This window comes from Gopherus evgoodei, chromosome 3 (assembly GCF_007399415.2).
Source record: "Gopherus evgoodei ecotype Sinaloan lineage chromosome 3, rGopEvg1_v1.p, whole genome shotgun sequence".
Lineage (NCBI taxonomy): Eukaryota > Metazoa > Chordata > Testudines > Testudinidae > Gopherus > Gopherus evgoodei.
In genome coordinates, this window is record NC_044324.1 from 59,989,686 (window position 1) to 60,001,766 (window position 12,081).

Genomic DNA, 12,081 nt, shown 5'->3' on the forward strand with positions numbered 1-12,081 from the left:
ATTACATTTTGTAATAGTAATGAAAGGTCATTAAAGGAAAAAAAACACAAATGGTCTGTGAAGGAGTATGAAAGGTTATTAGGCTCAATATGATATTAAATTAAATTAGGCGTTAGGACACTATAGATGCCTTTTCTGATAGAATTGTAAAATTATTGGAAGGGGAAGGGAATGGGAATTTTAGAAAAACATAGATGGTGTCTGAAAAAACGTCAGCACCAAGATTAATTCAAATTGGCCTGAGTATGAAAATTCATGTGAATTGAAAGCAGGCTCAAAGTCTGTTCTCTAAGGATAAGAATAAAAGTACTGAGAAGCAGGAGTCTGATCAGGAAATGCAGAGATCATAGTTAGATTCACTCTTTATTTAATTTCTTTTTAATGAAGAAGGAAGAGTAAAATTAACTGGATACGTACAAGGGAATGTTAACCAGGAGTCATCAGATGAACTGAATATTTAGGAAATATTCTGACAGGAAGATCTTTTAGGCTGTGGAATTGTCTCCTCAAGAAAGATGGTGGAAGTTCTATTGCTTGGGATATTTAAAATTTTATTTGTCAGAACCATAGTATAGCTCCTCTAATAAAGAAGTGAATTCCTCTCAGGAAGAGGTACTGTTTTTTTAGGATGAGTGGGGGCAGTTTGCTCAGTCTCTCCACCCAGTCAATTTCAACAGAAGATACTTAAAGCCCTATTAGACCACTATGCAGAGATCTAGATGGGCTTCCTTTATTTTGCAGTTTACATTTGCTCTGGTGCCCTCTGGTGCTAAAACATGAAAGTGCATCTATCTGTTTTAATTTTTTTCCCTCCAACTGTGTTGATTATAACAAAGTTTGCAAAATAATAAGGTCCCAGTTTTGCCTTTTTTGTCAGTTGTATAGTTAACTTAGAATGTTAAAATTCTGGTTAATAGAAAATGAAACCATGGAACTTCACTTTAGAAGTCTCTTTTTTGATCAAGGCAGCCAAATATGTCCATGACAATAATGACTATTACCCATATTTGTGCATATGACTCGCATCATGTATCATATAGTCTATGTGGGCATTTTAATAACTATGTAACTGAAGCAGGACTTACTATTCAACATGAAGGGATTGAGTAAATCTCTCTATATAGGTATAATTTTAAAGGAATGTTGTCAAGATTAAATTCATATAAAATCCCCATTTTATTAATAGTATCTTAAATGATTAAATACTGAAAAGTTCTGAAATCTCATTTTCTTTTAATCATTTATGCCATTTGTTTATTGTTTTCATTTCCCCCATCCTGAACAATGAAATGGAACAAGTCACTCTTAAATCAGGTCTACACTATGAGCACTTTGTTGATATGCTATACTGGTATAGTATATTGGGAAAGCACACCTAGTGTGGAAGCAGTTATATTGGGGCAAAACTGAGCTTTTTCCAGTATAGTTGTGTCTTCACTATGAGCTTTTGCTGGTACAGCTCTATGCTAGCAAGAGATTATAGTGTAGACCTGGACTGAAATCAGTGGATTTAAATCTGAAGACATATTGCCAAGCAAAGACTACACCTAAAAACCCAAAGCACAAAAGTTAGGCCGAGCTCCAATTTCAGAAATGAGTGCCTCAGCGTACAGGAGGAATAAACAATGTCTTTTCTTTAACCTATTAACTCTAAACTCATGTTTACAGTGGCTGTGTCTACATTAACGTTCTCTGGGGATTTTCTTACCTTTTTACCACCACTGTGGCTTTGCTAATATTAATCACCACTAACAGCTTTAGGTTTTCTTTATAAAATAACTGTGTCATTTGTTTTTAGTGGATTGATGTTTGTTTACAAAAAAAATAACTCATTAAAGAGATTATTTTCCTTCTAATAAAAATATATAAAAAACAAGAAAACACGATTTAAAATCTATTCATAATTCCCTCCTATTTGTTCCCTAAGATTTGGAATTCTCCTTAATAAAAATAATAATATGAAAGCAACTTTTTTCCTTTTGTAGATTTATCTAGGAATATTCTGTAAGAGACAAGTAACTTACCTTGGCCTTTCTGTCCAGTGAAAAATATCAGATTATCTTGTACTGCTGAGTTGTGGTTTGCCAGTTGAAATTTCAGGCGGAATTCAGAGTAGAAGCTGATATTTGGGATTGCAGAAAAGGCAAGGAATGAGGTGTAGCCAAAGACATCTGTGCCACTGAAACTGGGGTGGCTAATATTAATAGCTGCATAAAAACAAAGAAATTAAGTGTTACAGCAAATCTGGCAAAATATTTTTTTAAAAGAATGTTGTAGAAATTGATTTTAGTACTTGAAAACTAATAAATACTAATAATCATTTATTCTGTTGTGCTGTACATCAGATTTATACACACACTCACCACCTTTCACCTGAATTCTTCTAATATTACCATTAAGCCTTTATAAATGGGACTATTTTACAACTGAATTATTAGGAATTGGTGCCATCTACTGGTCCTGGGAAGGTATTACTTGTATCTAGGACCAAGCTGCACCATTTACTACTTAATGCTGAGGCCACGTCCAGACTACCCGCCGTATCACCCGCCGTATCGGCGGGGTAAAATCGATTGCTCGGGGATCGATATATCGCGTCTAATCTAGATGCGATATATCGATCCCCGAGCGCGCTTATATCGATTCCGGAACTCCATCAATCCCAACGGAGTTCCGGAATCGACACGGAGAGCTGCGAACATCGATCCCGCGCCATCTGGACGGGTGAGTAATCCGATCTTAGATATTCGACTTCAGCTACGTTATTCACGTAGCTGAAGTTGTGTATCTAAGATCGATTTCCCCCCCCTAGTCTGGACCAGCCCTGAGAGACAAAAGAAAGGCCACAAAGGAAATTCTTCCATTAAGCAACACTCTCTCCTACATATACATGAATGAGACACACAGAAATGTATTAGAGGGCTATAAGTTAATAAAAAAGAAGTAACATGAGGATAAGTTTGCAGTAAGTTGAACTGAATCCAAAAGGAAACAGTCCTCTCCCCCCGCCGCAGCCCGGGGCTGGTGGGAAGAAGTGTCTCACTCCGCCGCAGCTCCGGGGCTAGGGGAAAGAGGTATCTGGCCACACCACAGCTTCAGGGCTTGGGGGGAGAGACGTCTCGCTCCACCGCATTCCCAGGATTAGAGGAGTCCTCTCTACCTGCCGAAGCTCCAGACCTGGGAGAGACACGTCTGGCCCTGTGTAGCTCTGGGGTTGGGGTGGAGAGGCATGTCTCCCCTCCACAGCCCTGGGGCTGGGGTAGTCCTCTTTCCCTGCCACAGCCCCAGAACTGGGAGAGAGGCATCTCGCCCCACTTAGCCAAGGGGCTGGGGATTCGCCACAGGCCCGCATGTCCCAAGCTCCCCCATCTCCACCCCCACACCTCACCCCACTGCCATCTTCCAGGCCCACGTATGGCCACGCCCCTGAGTGCAGTGTGCATGCCTGCGTGGCTCTGCTAATTAAGTGTGTGGCCCTTGGTGGCCTCTTGCATGGCTGTGCAGGTGCATACCTTACAGGGAATGTAGATACAAAGGCAACAAATATACCAAAAATTCTAAAATTTACAAAAGCGAGTAAATCATTTGTCTTTGAGCATTGATTTTTTTTTATATTTAGAATTGACACACACTGAAACAATTTAGTGAGAAAAACTGAAAAAAAACACCACCAGACTTGGTTTGACACAACCTTTCCTCCCCCCCTCCACAAATCAATTATTTACTTATTTCTTCCCAAGAGTATGGCAAGGGAAACATGATTTAAAAAAAAAAAAACAATAACAACTCTGGATCATGCATGTGACTTTTTGCAGGTAAGAATTAGGACAAGATTGTGATTTCCTATATATGAAAGGGAGTTTCAGAATTTATTTATACTGCGTTGCTCAGGGGATATGTATTAATAACCTTTCCCCCCTATCCTTTGTTATTTAGGGCCAAACATGAGAAAAAAAGTCTGAACATTATTCATTTATTTGTGTATGACAGGCAAGATAGGTCTGCATGTTGAATAGACTGCCCGCACTGCACAAGGCAAATATATATGAGTGTCCAGACACTATACTGAGGGACATTTTTGATATGTGTATTATACAGAGCTAGCCAAAGTCTTTTGACACAATTGTGAAATATTCTAAATTGTTTTTGGCAAATGATAAATGATTAAAATCAGCTTTGTATCAGATATTGATAATACATAGAGTTAACTTTATTTTCTAGGATTTAATGTCATTGTGACATTAAATGCCATAATGACAGTAATGACGGGTTCCCTTGGGGTGCCACTGAGCCCGCCTGACCCAGCAGCCTGGGCTCCCTCTCACACCGTGCTGTTGTGACAAGTTGCCAAGCCCATCAAACTTGCTCTTTCACCAGCATTCACACAGGTAGGGACACATCCAGCTGCAGCTTCACACAAATGCTGAGATCAGCTGTACATGAGAAGGCGCAGCTAAGGAATTGCCCAGTTACTCAAGCGCACACTCCCCTTTGAAGGGCAAATCCAGAATTATACCATCTTGCACTGCACAGAGAACTGTACAGTTTAAGCTCATGAAATTCACCCCTTCCTTCAATGTGGAGGCAGATATTCAATAGCTTTCTGCCCCAAGTATGATTTCCACACACTGATTTTAGACAAAACAAAAACAAGTCTATTAACTACAAAAGATAGATTTTAATTGATTATAAGTGATAGGAAACAGATCAAAGCAGACTACCTTAATAAATAAAACAAAACTGAAAACTGAGCTCAACACACTAGATAAATAGAATATGAATTAGCAAATTATCATCCTGAGTGATATAGAGGCTGGCAGATTCTTAAGGTACAATCTTCCTTGGCTTTCCCAAGTTTTCATACCCAGGCTAGAAATCCCTCTAGCCTGGGACCATCACTTCCCACAGTTCAGTCTTTTTTCCTCAGCTGTTTCCAGGCGTGTTTTTTGTAGGGGGGTAGTGAGGTACCATCATGATGTCATATTTCCCCTTTTATACTTTCTTCCCACTTGCTGGAAAGCTCTTTTGCTGTGACCTGGGTCAAACAGTTCCTACTGTGCAGTGCTATCTCTGAGAGTTTTCTATTGTACGCAGTTCCTGGGGTAATCCTTGTGCTTGTGTATGTTTTCTTAATAAGCCATTAACATTGTTTGGCCCTTTCACTGTTGTACCTGGAAGGCTGCTTGTGGGTGTTTTCAACCTCACAACATGTTTCAGTAACACATACATAGCCAAACTTCATAACTTCACATATGATGATAGCACATACAATCCAATGAGATATTAATGTCTAGCAGATCAAGACTTTTAGAATGATACCTTATAAGGCATACTTTGTACAAAACATATCCTAATTACATGACAGTCATGAATATTGGGGCTCCAGGGTGTCACAGTCATCACTCAGCCTTTTCTAGTGTTGCTTGAAAATTTTATATTTGGGAGGTGCTCTGTGGAAAGAGGCTTGAGAGTGAGATTTAGAAGACGAAACTGAGGGTGGAACTTTTTAAAAATACTTAAACAAATAAAAGTCATAGACGGGTTAAACAGTTTCAACAAAAGTACAAAGCACCTCTAAATATAGATGGGGACATTCTGAGATTGCAGGTAAGTCACATATTTAGATATCTGCAGCACATCTGAACTTTATCAACACTGTCAAGTAGGTTTAAAATCATTTGTAGAGGCATCACTCTAGAATCTTAGTGACACTAGTTTGAGAAACACCTCAGAAACACCTTAGACAGAAGTGACATGTTTTGGAACAGAACTGTGCATGGAAAGAAGACCATACTGCAGAATGTACTTTTGAGACTGTCAACAGACCATACTGAAGAATGTACTTTTGAGAGTTACTGTAGGCAGGACAGCTGTTCTGAGGACTCTTGAAAGAACTGATTGTTCCCATGATCTTTACTTTGTATTTGGGTTTGTCTACACTGGCACTTCATTGGCAAAACTTTTGTCATTCAAGGGTGTTAAAAAAACCACACACCCCCAACGACAAAAGTTTATTGATGAAAAGCGCCGGTGTGAACAGTACTTTGTTGGCAAGAGCGCTCTCCAGTTGACAAAGCTGCTGTTGCTCATGGGGAGGTGGAAGTTTTTTGCTGTCAGGCGAGCTCTTGTCTGCTGACAAACAGCAGCTACGCTGCATGCCTTTTAGCAGCACGGCTGTAGTGGCACATCTGTGTTGCTAAAAGCTTCATAGTGTAGCCATAGCCTTTGTGTGAGGAAGTTAGGAAGAGAATATAGCCCCAACCCTGTGGGCCTGGTGACAGAGTAGGCCAACTGCTCCTCCTCCATGTTATAAGAGATGACTAAAAGGGGGTTGGCTGGAGAGGGATGGGCTACACCAGGTTAGAAATTTGCCCAAGACACACCCTATGATGAGCAAGTCAACCATGTCCATACCGGATTGGTCGCAGACTGGGTTAATAATGACCGCGCCATCCATCTCCCACCAGGGCGGACACGACAAGTCTACTGGTGTAACCCTGATGAAGAGGATCAGTGGAAGAGATAACATCACCATAGCCACATGGAATGTAAGGACACTGAGAAAAAATAGAGAGGTTGAAATAACTCATGTATGAGATGGAACAATACACCTGGCACCGCCTAGGAATCTCAGGTTGGATGGAAGAACTTGAACAGAAAATACAGGTAGTAGAGATGAAATACTTTAGTAAAATCCTGGGCATATCCTACTTGGACCGCATCACTAATGAAGAGGTCCTGCAAGATCTTCACCCAATGCGCTGGATCATACAAAGACCTCCCGATGACTGTAAAGAAGCACAAGCTGAAGCGGTACGGCCATGTAACAAGATCATCTGACCTATCCAAGATCATTTTCCAAGGGATAGTACCGGGGAAGAGAAGAATAGGTAGACAGAAGAAGAGATGTATTGACAACATAAAAGAGTGGATAGGAATGGACTTCATGGAGACTCAAACACTGATACACAATCATCAGTGGTGGAGCCAATTGTTTGATTGCTCATCAATGATGGTGCCTCAATGACCAAGGCAGTTATGAGAGTGATGATTATGATAGTTCCAACCCAGGTATTCCTCTAGAAGTACTGGGTTAGATTCTGTTTTGACTTGTGCTGGTGTGAGCTCAGAATCAGACCCAACAACTATGCTTTACTTTGAAAATCTCCAGTGTTATTGGGGTGGTGAAAGCAAGTGCAATACATCAGCCCCTCTACAGCTGTCTTATGCACACATCGTTACGTGAATCTCTGATACTTGACAATTACTATATGGCAATACAAACAGATTTTATTTCACATTAATATTTAAATAATTATCACACTGTTTTATTTATCTATTACTTAATTTATTTTTATTCTAGTACTATTTAGTAAAGCACATCTCATATTTGGAGAATCAATGAGACTTGCACTTGTTAGCACTGATTTAGAGTCACAGCGTTTAAGGCCAGAAGGGACCACTAATTCATTTAGTCTAATGTGGTGCATAACATAGACACTACTACCATCCAATCAACCCAAAAACCAGCATTAAACCAAAATATTACAGTGTCTAGGAGACTAAACTATTACATGCCACAGGCAGAACCAATGTGCACCCATGCCTGACCCTCAGTAATGGCAAGGAATGAATTAAGTGAGATATAACAGATGATCCCAGAAAGCAACCCATGGCCCATAGGAAGGTGAAGCCCACACAAGGTAGCCACCAATCCAATATACACTCACTGTCTCCTGCACCTGTCTCCCCAATTTGCATCTACCTTATCTATTTATTCTATTTCTATCATTATTCTCAAATTAACCTTTAGGTAAGGGAGTATTTTCATCCTGATTTTACAGAAGAGAAACTAAGGCACAAACTAAGTAACTTGCGCAATGTCACACAGGAAGTCTGGGACAGATCAGGAAATTGACCCCAGCTCTTTGAAGTGCCAGGCTAATGCAATAACCATTGGACAAGCCTTCCTTCCTCTTTAAACCTTTGGCTTCTCCCTTTGTTCAGTTTGTCTGACCACAGCCCCTTTCAAAACAGGAGAGGTCACTTTTGACCAAGACCTCCTGTTAGCAAATAATCTCCATTCCTTGATGTCCCAAATTTCTCACCTCTGCCCTTTAGGGCCTGTTTTTCAAGTCCCGGGTCCAGTTCTTTGATGGCCATGATTTTTTTCAGAGTTCAGTATCATACCCCTTGTCTTAACAAAGGCTTTATTCATTACGTTGGTTTGTCTTACCAAAAAGGCTCCCCTATTCCCCCAAACAAAGTATTGTTTCCCAAATCCATTCATAGTATCTACTCTACTTTTACCCTGACCAGATAGACATCCACAAGAGGTGTTTGCTTTTAAACAATTTGTATTAGGCTAATTATCTAGGGAGGGCAAAAAGATCTTTTAGGGATGGTAATTAACTTCCTTTCAAAGGCTTACATTTCTGGACAAACAGATAGATTCTGACCTGCTAGGTGACATCCATTCCACATTTTTGTCTGCATTTGGACTGTAGCTTGTAGACTTTCATAATCCCATTTTAACACAGTGCTACTCCATAGTTAACATTGCTGTGAACAGACAGCAGATCCTTATTCAAACTCACCTCAAAACCAGAGGTTCTCTTATAAAATTACAGCAGCACAACTGTACTGATACAGCTGTGCCACTGTAAGAGCGCTCACGTAGCCACATTATGCTAATGGGAGAAAGCTGTCCCATCGACATAATAAAACCAACTCAACAAGTGGTGGTAGCTATGTTGGCAGGAGAGTGTCTTCTGCTGACAGACCGCTGTGCACACGAGCACTTATGCCGGTCAAAGTTGTCAGTCATTTTGGAAGCATTTTCCATGCCCCTCTCAACCCTGATTGCCAACAATTTTTGTCTTCTTTTGATTTAAACAGAGAATACTTTGGTTTATTTTTATATATTTGGAACATTGCACTGACATTGTGACATTGTGACAAGAGAAGTAGCTCCCCCTTTTCTCCCTTTACCCTTTTATTCTCTCACTTTTCACTGTAGAAGAATGGAGCTATTATATGGGACAAAATATTATGAGTAGGAACTTAGCTCTCTTTTCTTTGAAACTTCAGTCCTTAAAATAGTATTTATAAATTAGTTAAAAAGCTGACAGAACAGCGCAGAGCACAACTGACCATATCTGGCTCCATGGTAACTTTCCATTTCCTGGCTAGAGAACCATCTGCCAGATTTTTTGTTTGTTTGCTTGTTTTGTAAGTGGAGGGAGTATTCAGGAATGCCAAAGCAGATAGCAAGGGATGTGAAGGGTAACAAGAAGGGTTTCTACAGGTATGTTAGCAACAAGAAGAAGGTCGGGGAAAGTGTGGGACCCTTACTGAATGGGGGAGGCAACCCAGTGACAGATGACGTGGAAAAAGCTGAAATACTCAATACTTTTTTTGCCTCGGTCTTCACAGACAAGGTCAGCTCCCATACTGCTGCATTGGGCAGCACAATATGGGGAGGAGGTGAGCGGCCCTCAGTGGTAAAAAACAGGTTAAGGACTATTTAGAAAATCTGGACATGCACAAGTCCATGGGGGGCCAGATGCAATGCATCTGAGGGTGCTGAGGGAGTTGGCTGATATGACTGAAGAGCCATTGGCCATAATCTTTGAAAACTCGTGGTGATCGGGGGACGTCCTGGATGATTGGAAAAAGGCAAATATAGTGCCCATCTTTAAAAAAGGGAAGAAGGAGAATCTGGGGAACTACAGACTGGCCAACCTCATCTGGAAAAATAATGGAGCAAGTCCACAAGGAATCAATTTTGAAGCACTTGGAGGAGAGGAAGGTGATCAGGAACAGTCAACATGGATTCACCAAGGGCAAGTCATGCCTGACCAACCTGATTGTCTTCTATGATGAGATAACTGGCTCTCTGGATATGGGGAAAGCAGTGGATGTGATATACCTTGACTTTAGCAAAGCTTTTGATACAGTCTCCCACAGACGGATTGGATGAATGGGCTATAAGGCGGATAGAAAGCTGGCTAGATCATCAGGCTCAATGGGTAGTGAGCAATAGCTCAATGTCTAGTTGGAAGCCAGTATCAAGTGGAGTGCCCAAGGTTCGGTCCTGGGGCTTGTTTTGTTCAACATCTTCATTAATGATCTGGATGATGGGATGGATTGCACCCTCAGCAAGTTTGTGGATGACACTAAGCTGGGGGGAGAGGTAGATACGCTGGAAGATAGGGATAGGGTCCAGAGTGACCTAGACAAATTGGAGGATTGGGCCAAAAGAAATCTGATGAGATTCTACAAGGACAAGTGCAGAGTCCTGCACTTAGTGAGGAAGAAAATGAAAATTATTAGGGGGCTGCAGCACATGACTTATGAGGAGAAACTGAGGGAACTGGGCTTATTTAGTCTTCAGAAAAGAAGAGTGAGAGGGGATCTGATAGCAACCTTCAACTACCTGAAGGGATGTTCCAAAGAGGATGAAGCTAGGCTGTTCTCAGTGGTGACAGATGACAGAACAAGGAGTAATGGTCTCAAGTTGCAGTGGGGGAGGTCTAGGTTGGATATTAGGAAAAACTATTTCACTAGGAGGGCGGTGAAGAACTGGAATGGGTTACCTAAGGAGGTGGTGGAATGTCCATCATTAGAAGTTTTTACAGCCAAGCTTGACAAAGCCCTGGCTGCAATGATTTAGTTGGGGTTGTACTAGATCACCTCCTGAGGTCTCTTCCAACCCTAATCTTCTATGATTCTATTCATCATCATCTATGTCAATGGCATAGAATTAAATCAAGTACCTTGTCACATACGTTTTGGACATTGCTCACAGACACACTTTGTTTCACTTTAGTCAAACAAATTTTTCCTCAGACAAATTTTTCCTTTGACATTTTTATTTTTTGTGGAAATCTTTTGATATGAAACAGAACAATATTTTTGTTGTTTTAATTCAAAATGAAGTAAACTGTTTCATTTCAGTTCAGTTTGTAAAACCCAAAACATTTCAGATCCCCCCAAATACAATAGAATGGAGGATGTATAGCTTTTAGCTCCACTTTTTTTCTAATCTGTAACTTTTCAAAACTTTCTCAAGTTTTGAAATTTTTTTAAACTGAAACAAACATTTAAATGTGAAAAGTATGAAAATTTTCATTTTGTTTCATTTGAAAATTTCTCATCATTAAAAAAAACAAGTTGAACACAATATTTTCCCATGACAATTTTCACTTTTGATAAAACATCATTTTTTAGGGGAAATAATATTGACCAGATCTAATACATAATTTTAAGCACATGCATAAGTGCTTTACTGAACAGGGCAAGACTACTGAATCAGGGCCTTGCTGCATATTTATATCAATGTGACTCCAGACGCTCTCAAGCATACTGCATTGCATGGTACATTCCACACTGTATCCACTGTAGGCTCCCTATGCCACTATAAAGCTTACTCAGTCAAGACAGGGAGCTGCTAGCTGGCAAGTGGAGGCAGGAGATATGTCTGCTTCTACTGTTAGGTGTCCTGCCCCTTGTCTCCCAGGAGGGGAGACAGGGGTCTGTAAAGCTGGAGAGGTACAGGGACCAACAATAGATTGTATTTAGAGAAGGGGTGAGGAGGAAGCAGGACCTCCACCTTATTCACACAATGGGATGAAGGAGAAGGGGGAAGGGAGCTGAGCTGACTTTGAGCTGCTGGGCTTTGCTAACTCTCTGCCTAGCTCCTGTGAACAATGTCAGCCAGCACAGCTTCTTCCTATTCACCCTTCCTCTATCTAAAATCTATCATTGGCTCCTGGACAGCTCTCTGTCTCAAGTTGCAGGCTTTTTGGAGAGGAAGGCGAAAGATAAGCAGGGTGCCAAAAGCTGCAAGAAGGCTAGGAGTACCTGGGCTCCAGAAAAGCCTTACAGCACCCAGCAGCCACCACCTTCTGTCCCCATCCAGCAGGCAAAGAGAGACAGGCAAGCACTAACTAAAGGAGGGAAGGAAGATGGTACCTGATGTTAACTGGGAGAGGGCAGTTGGGGCAGTGAAAAATAAGCACCCTGGTTTAACTGACAGGAGGATTATCTCTCCAAACCTGGACAAGGACCCCTGCAACC

General features: G+C 40.9%; 1 protein-coding gene across 1 annotated transcript in view; it reads right to left on the reverse strand.

Annotated features, from left to right (window-relative positions):
* The window catches only part of EYS (eyes shut homolog), a 1,559,204-nt gene that overhangs the window by 83,142 nt on the left and 1,463,981 nt on the right, over nt 1–12,081 (reverse strand). Inside the window, 1 exon segment of the mRNA XM_030558318.1 lies at nt 2,025–2,207. Coding sequence (XP_030414178.1) covers nt 2,025–2,207 — 183 coding nt within the window.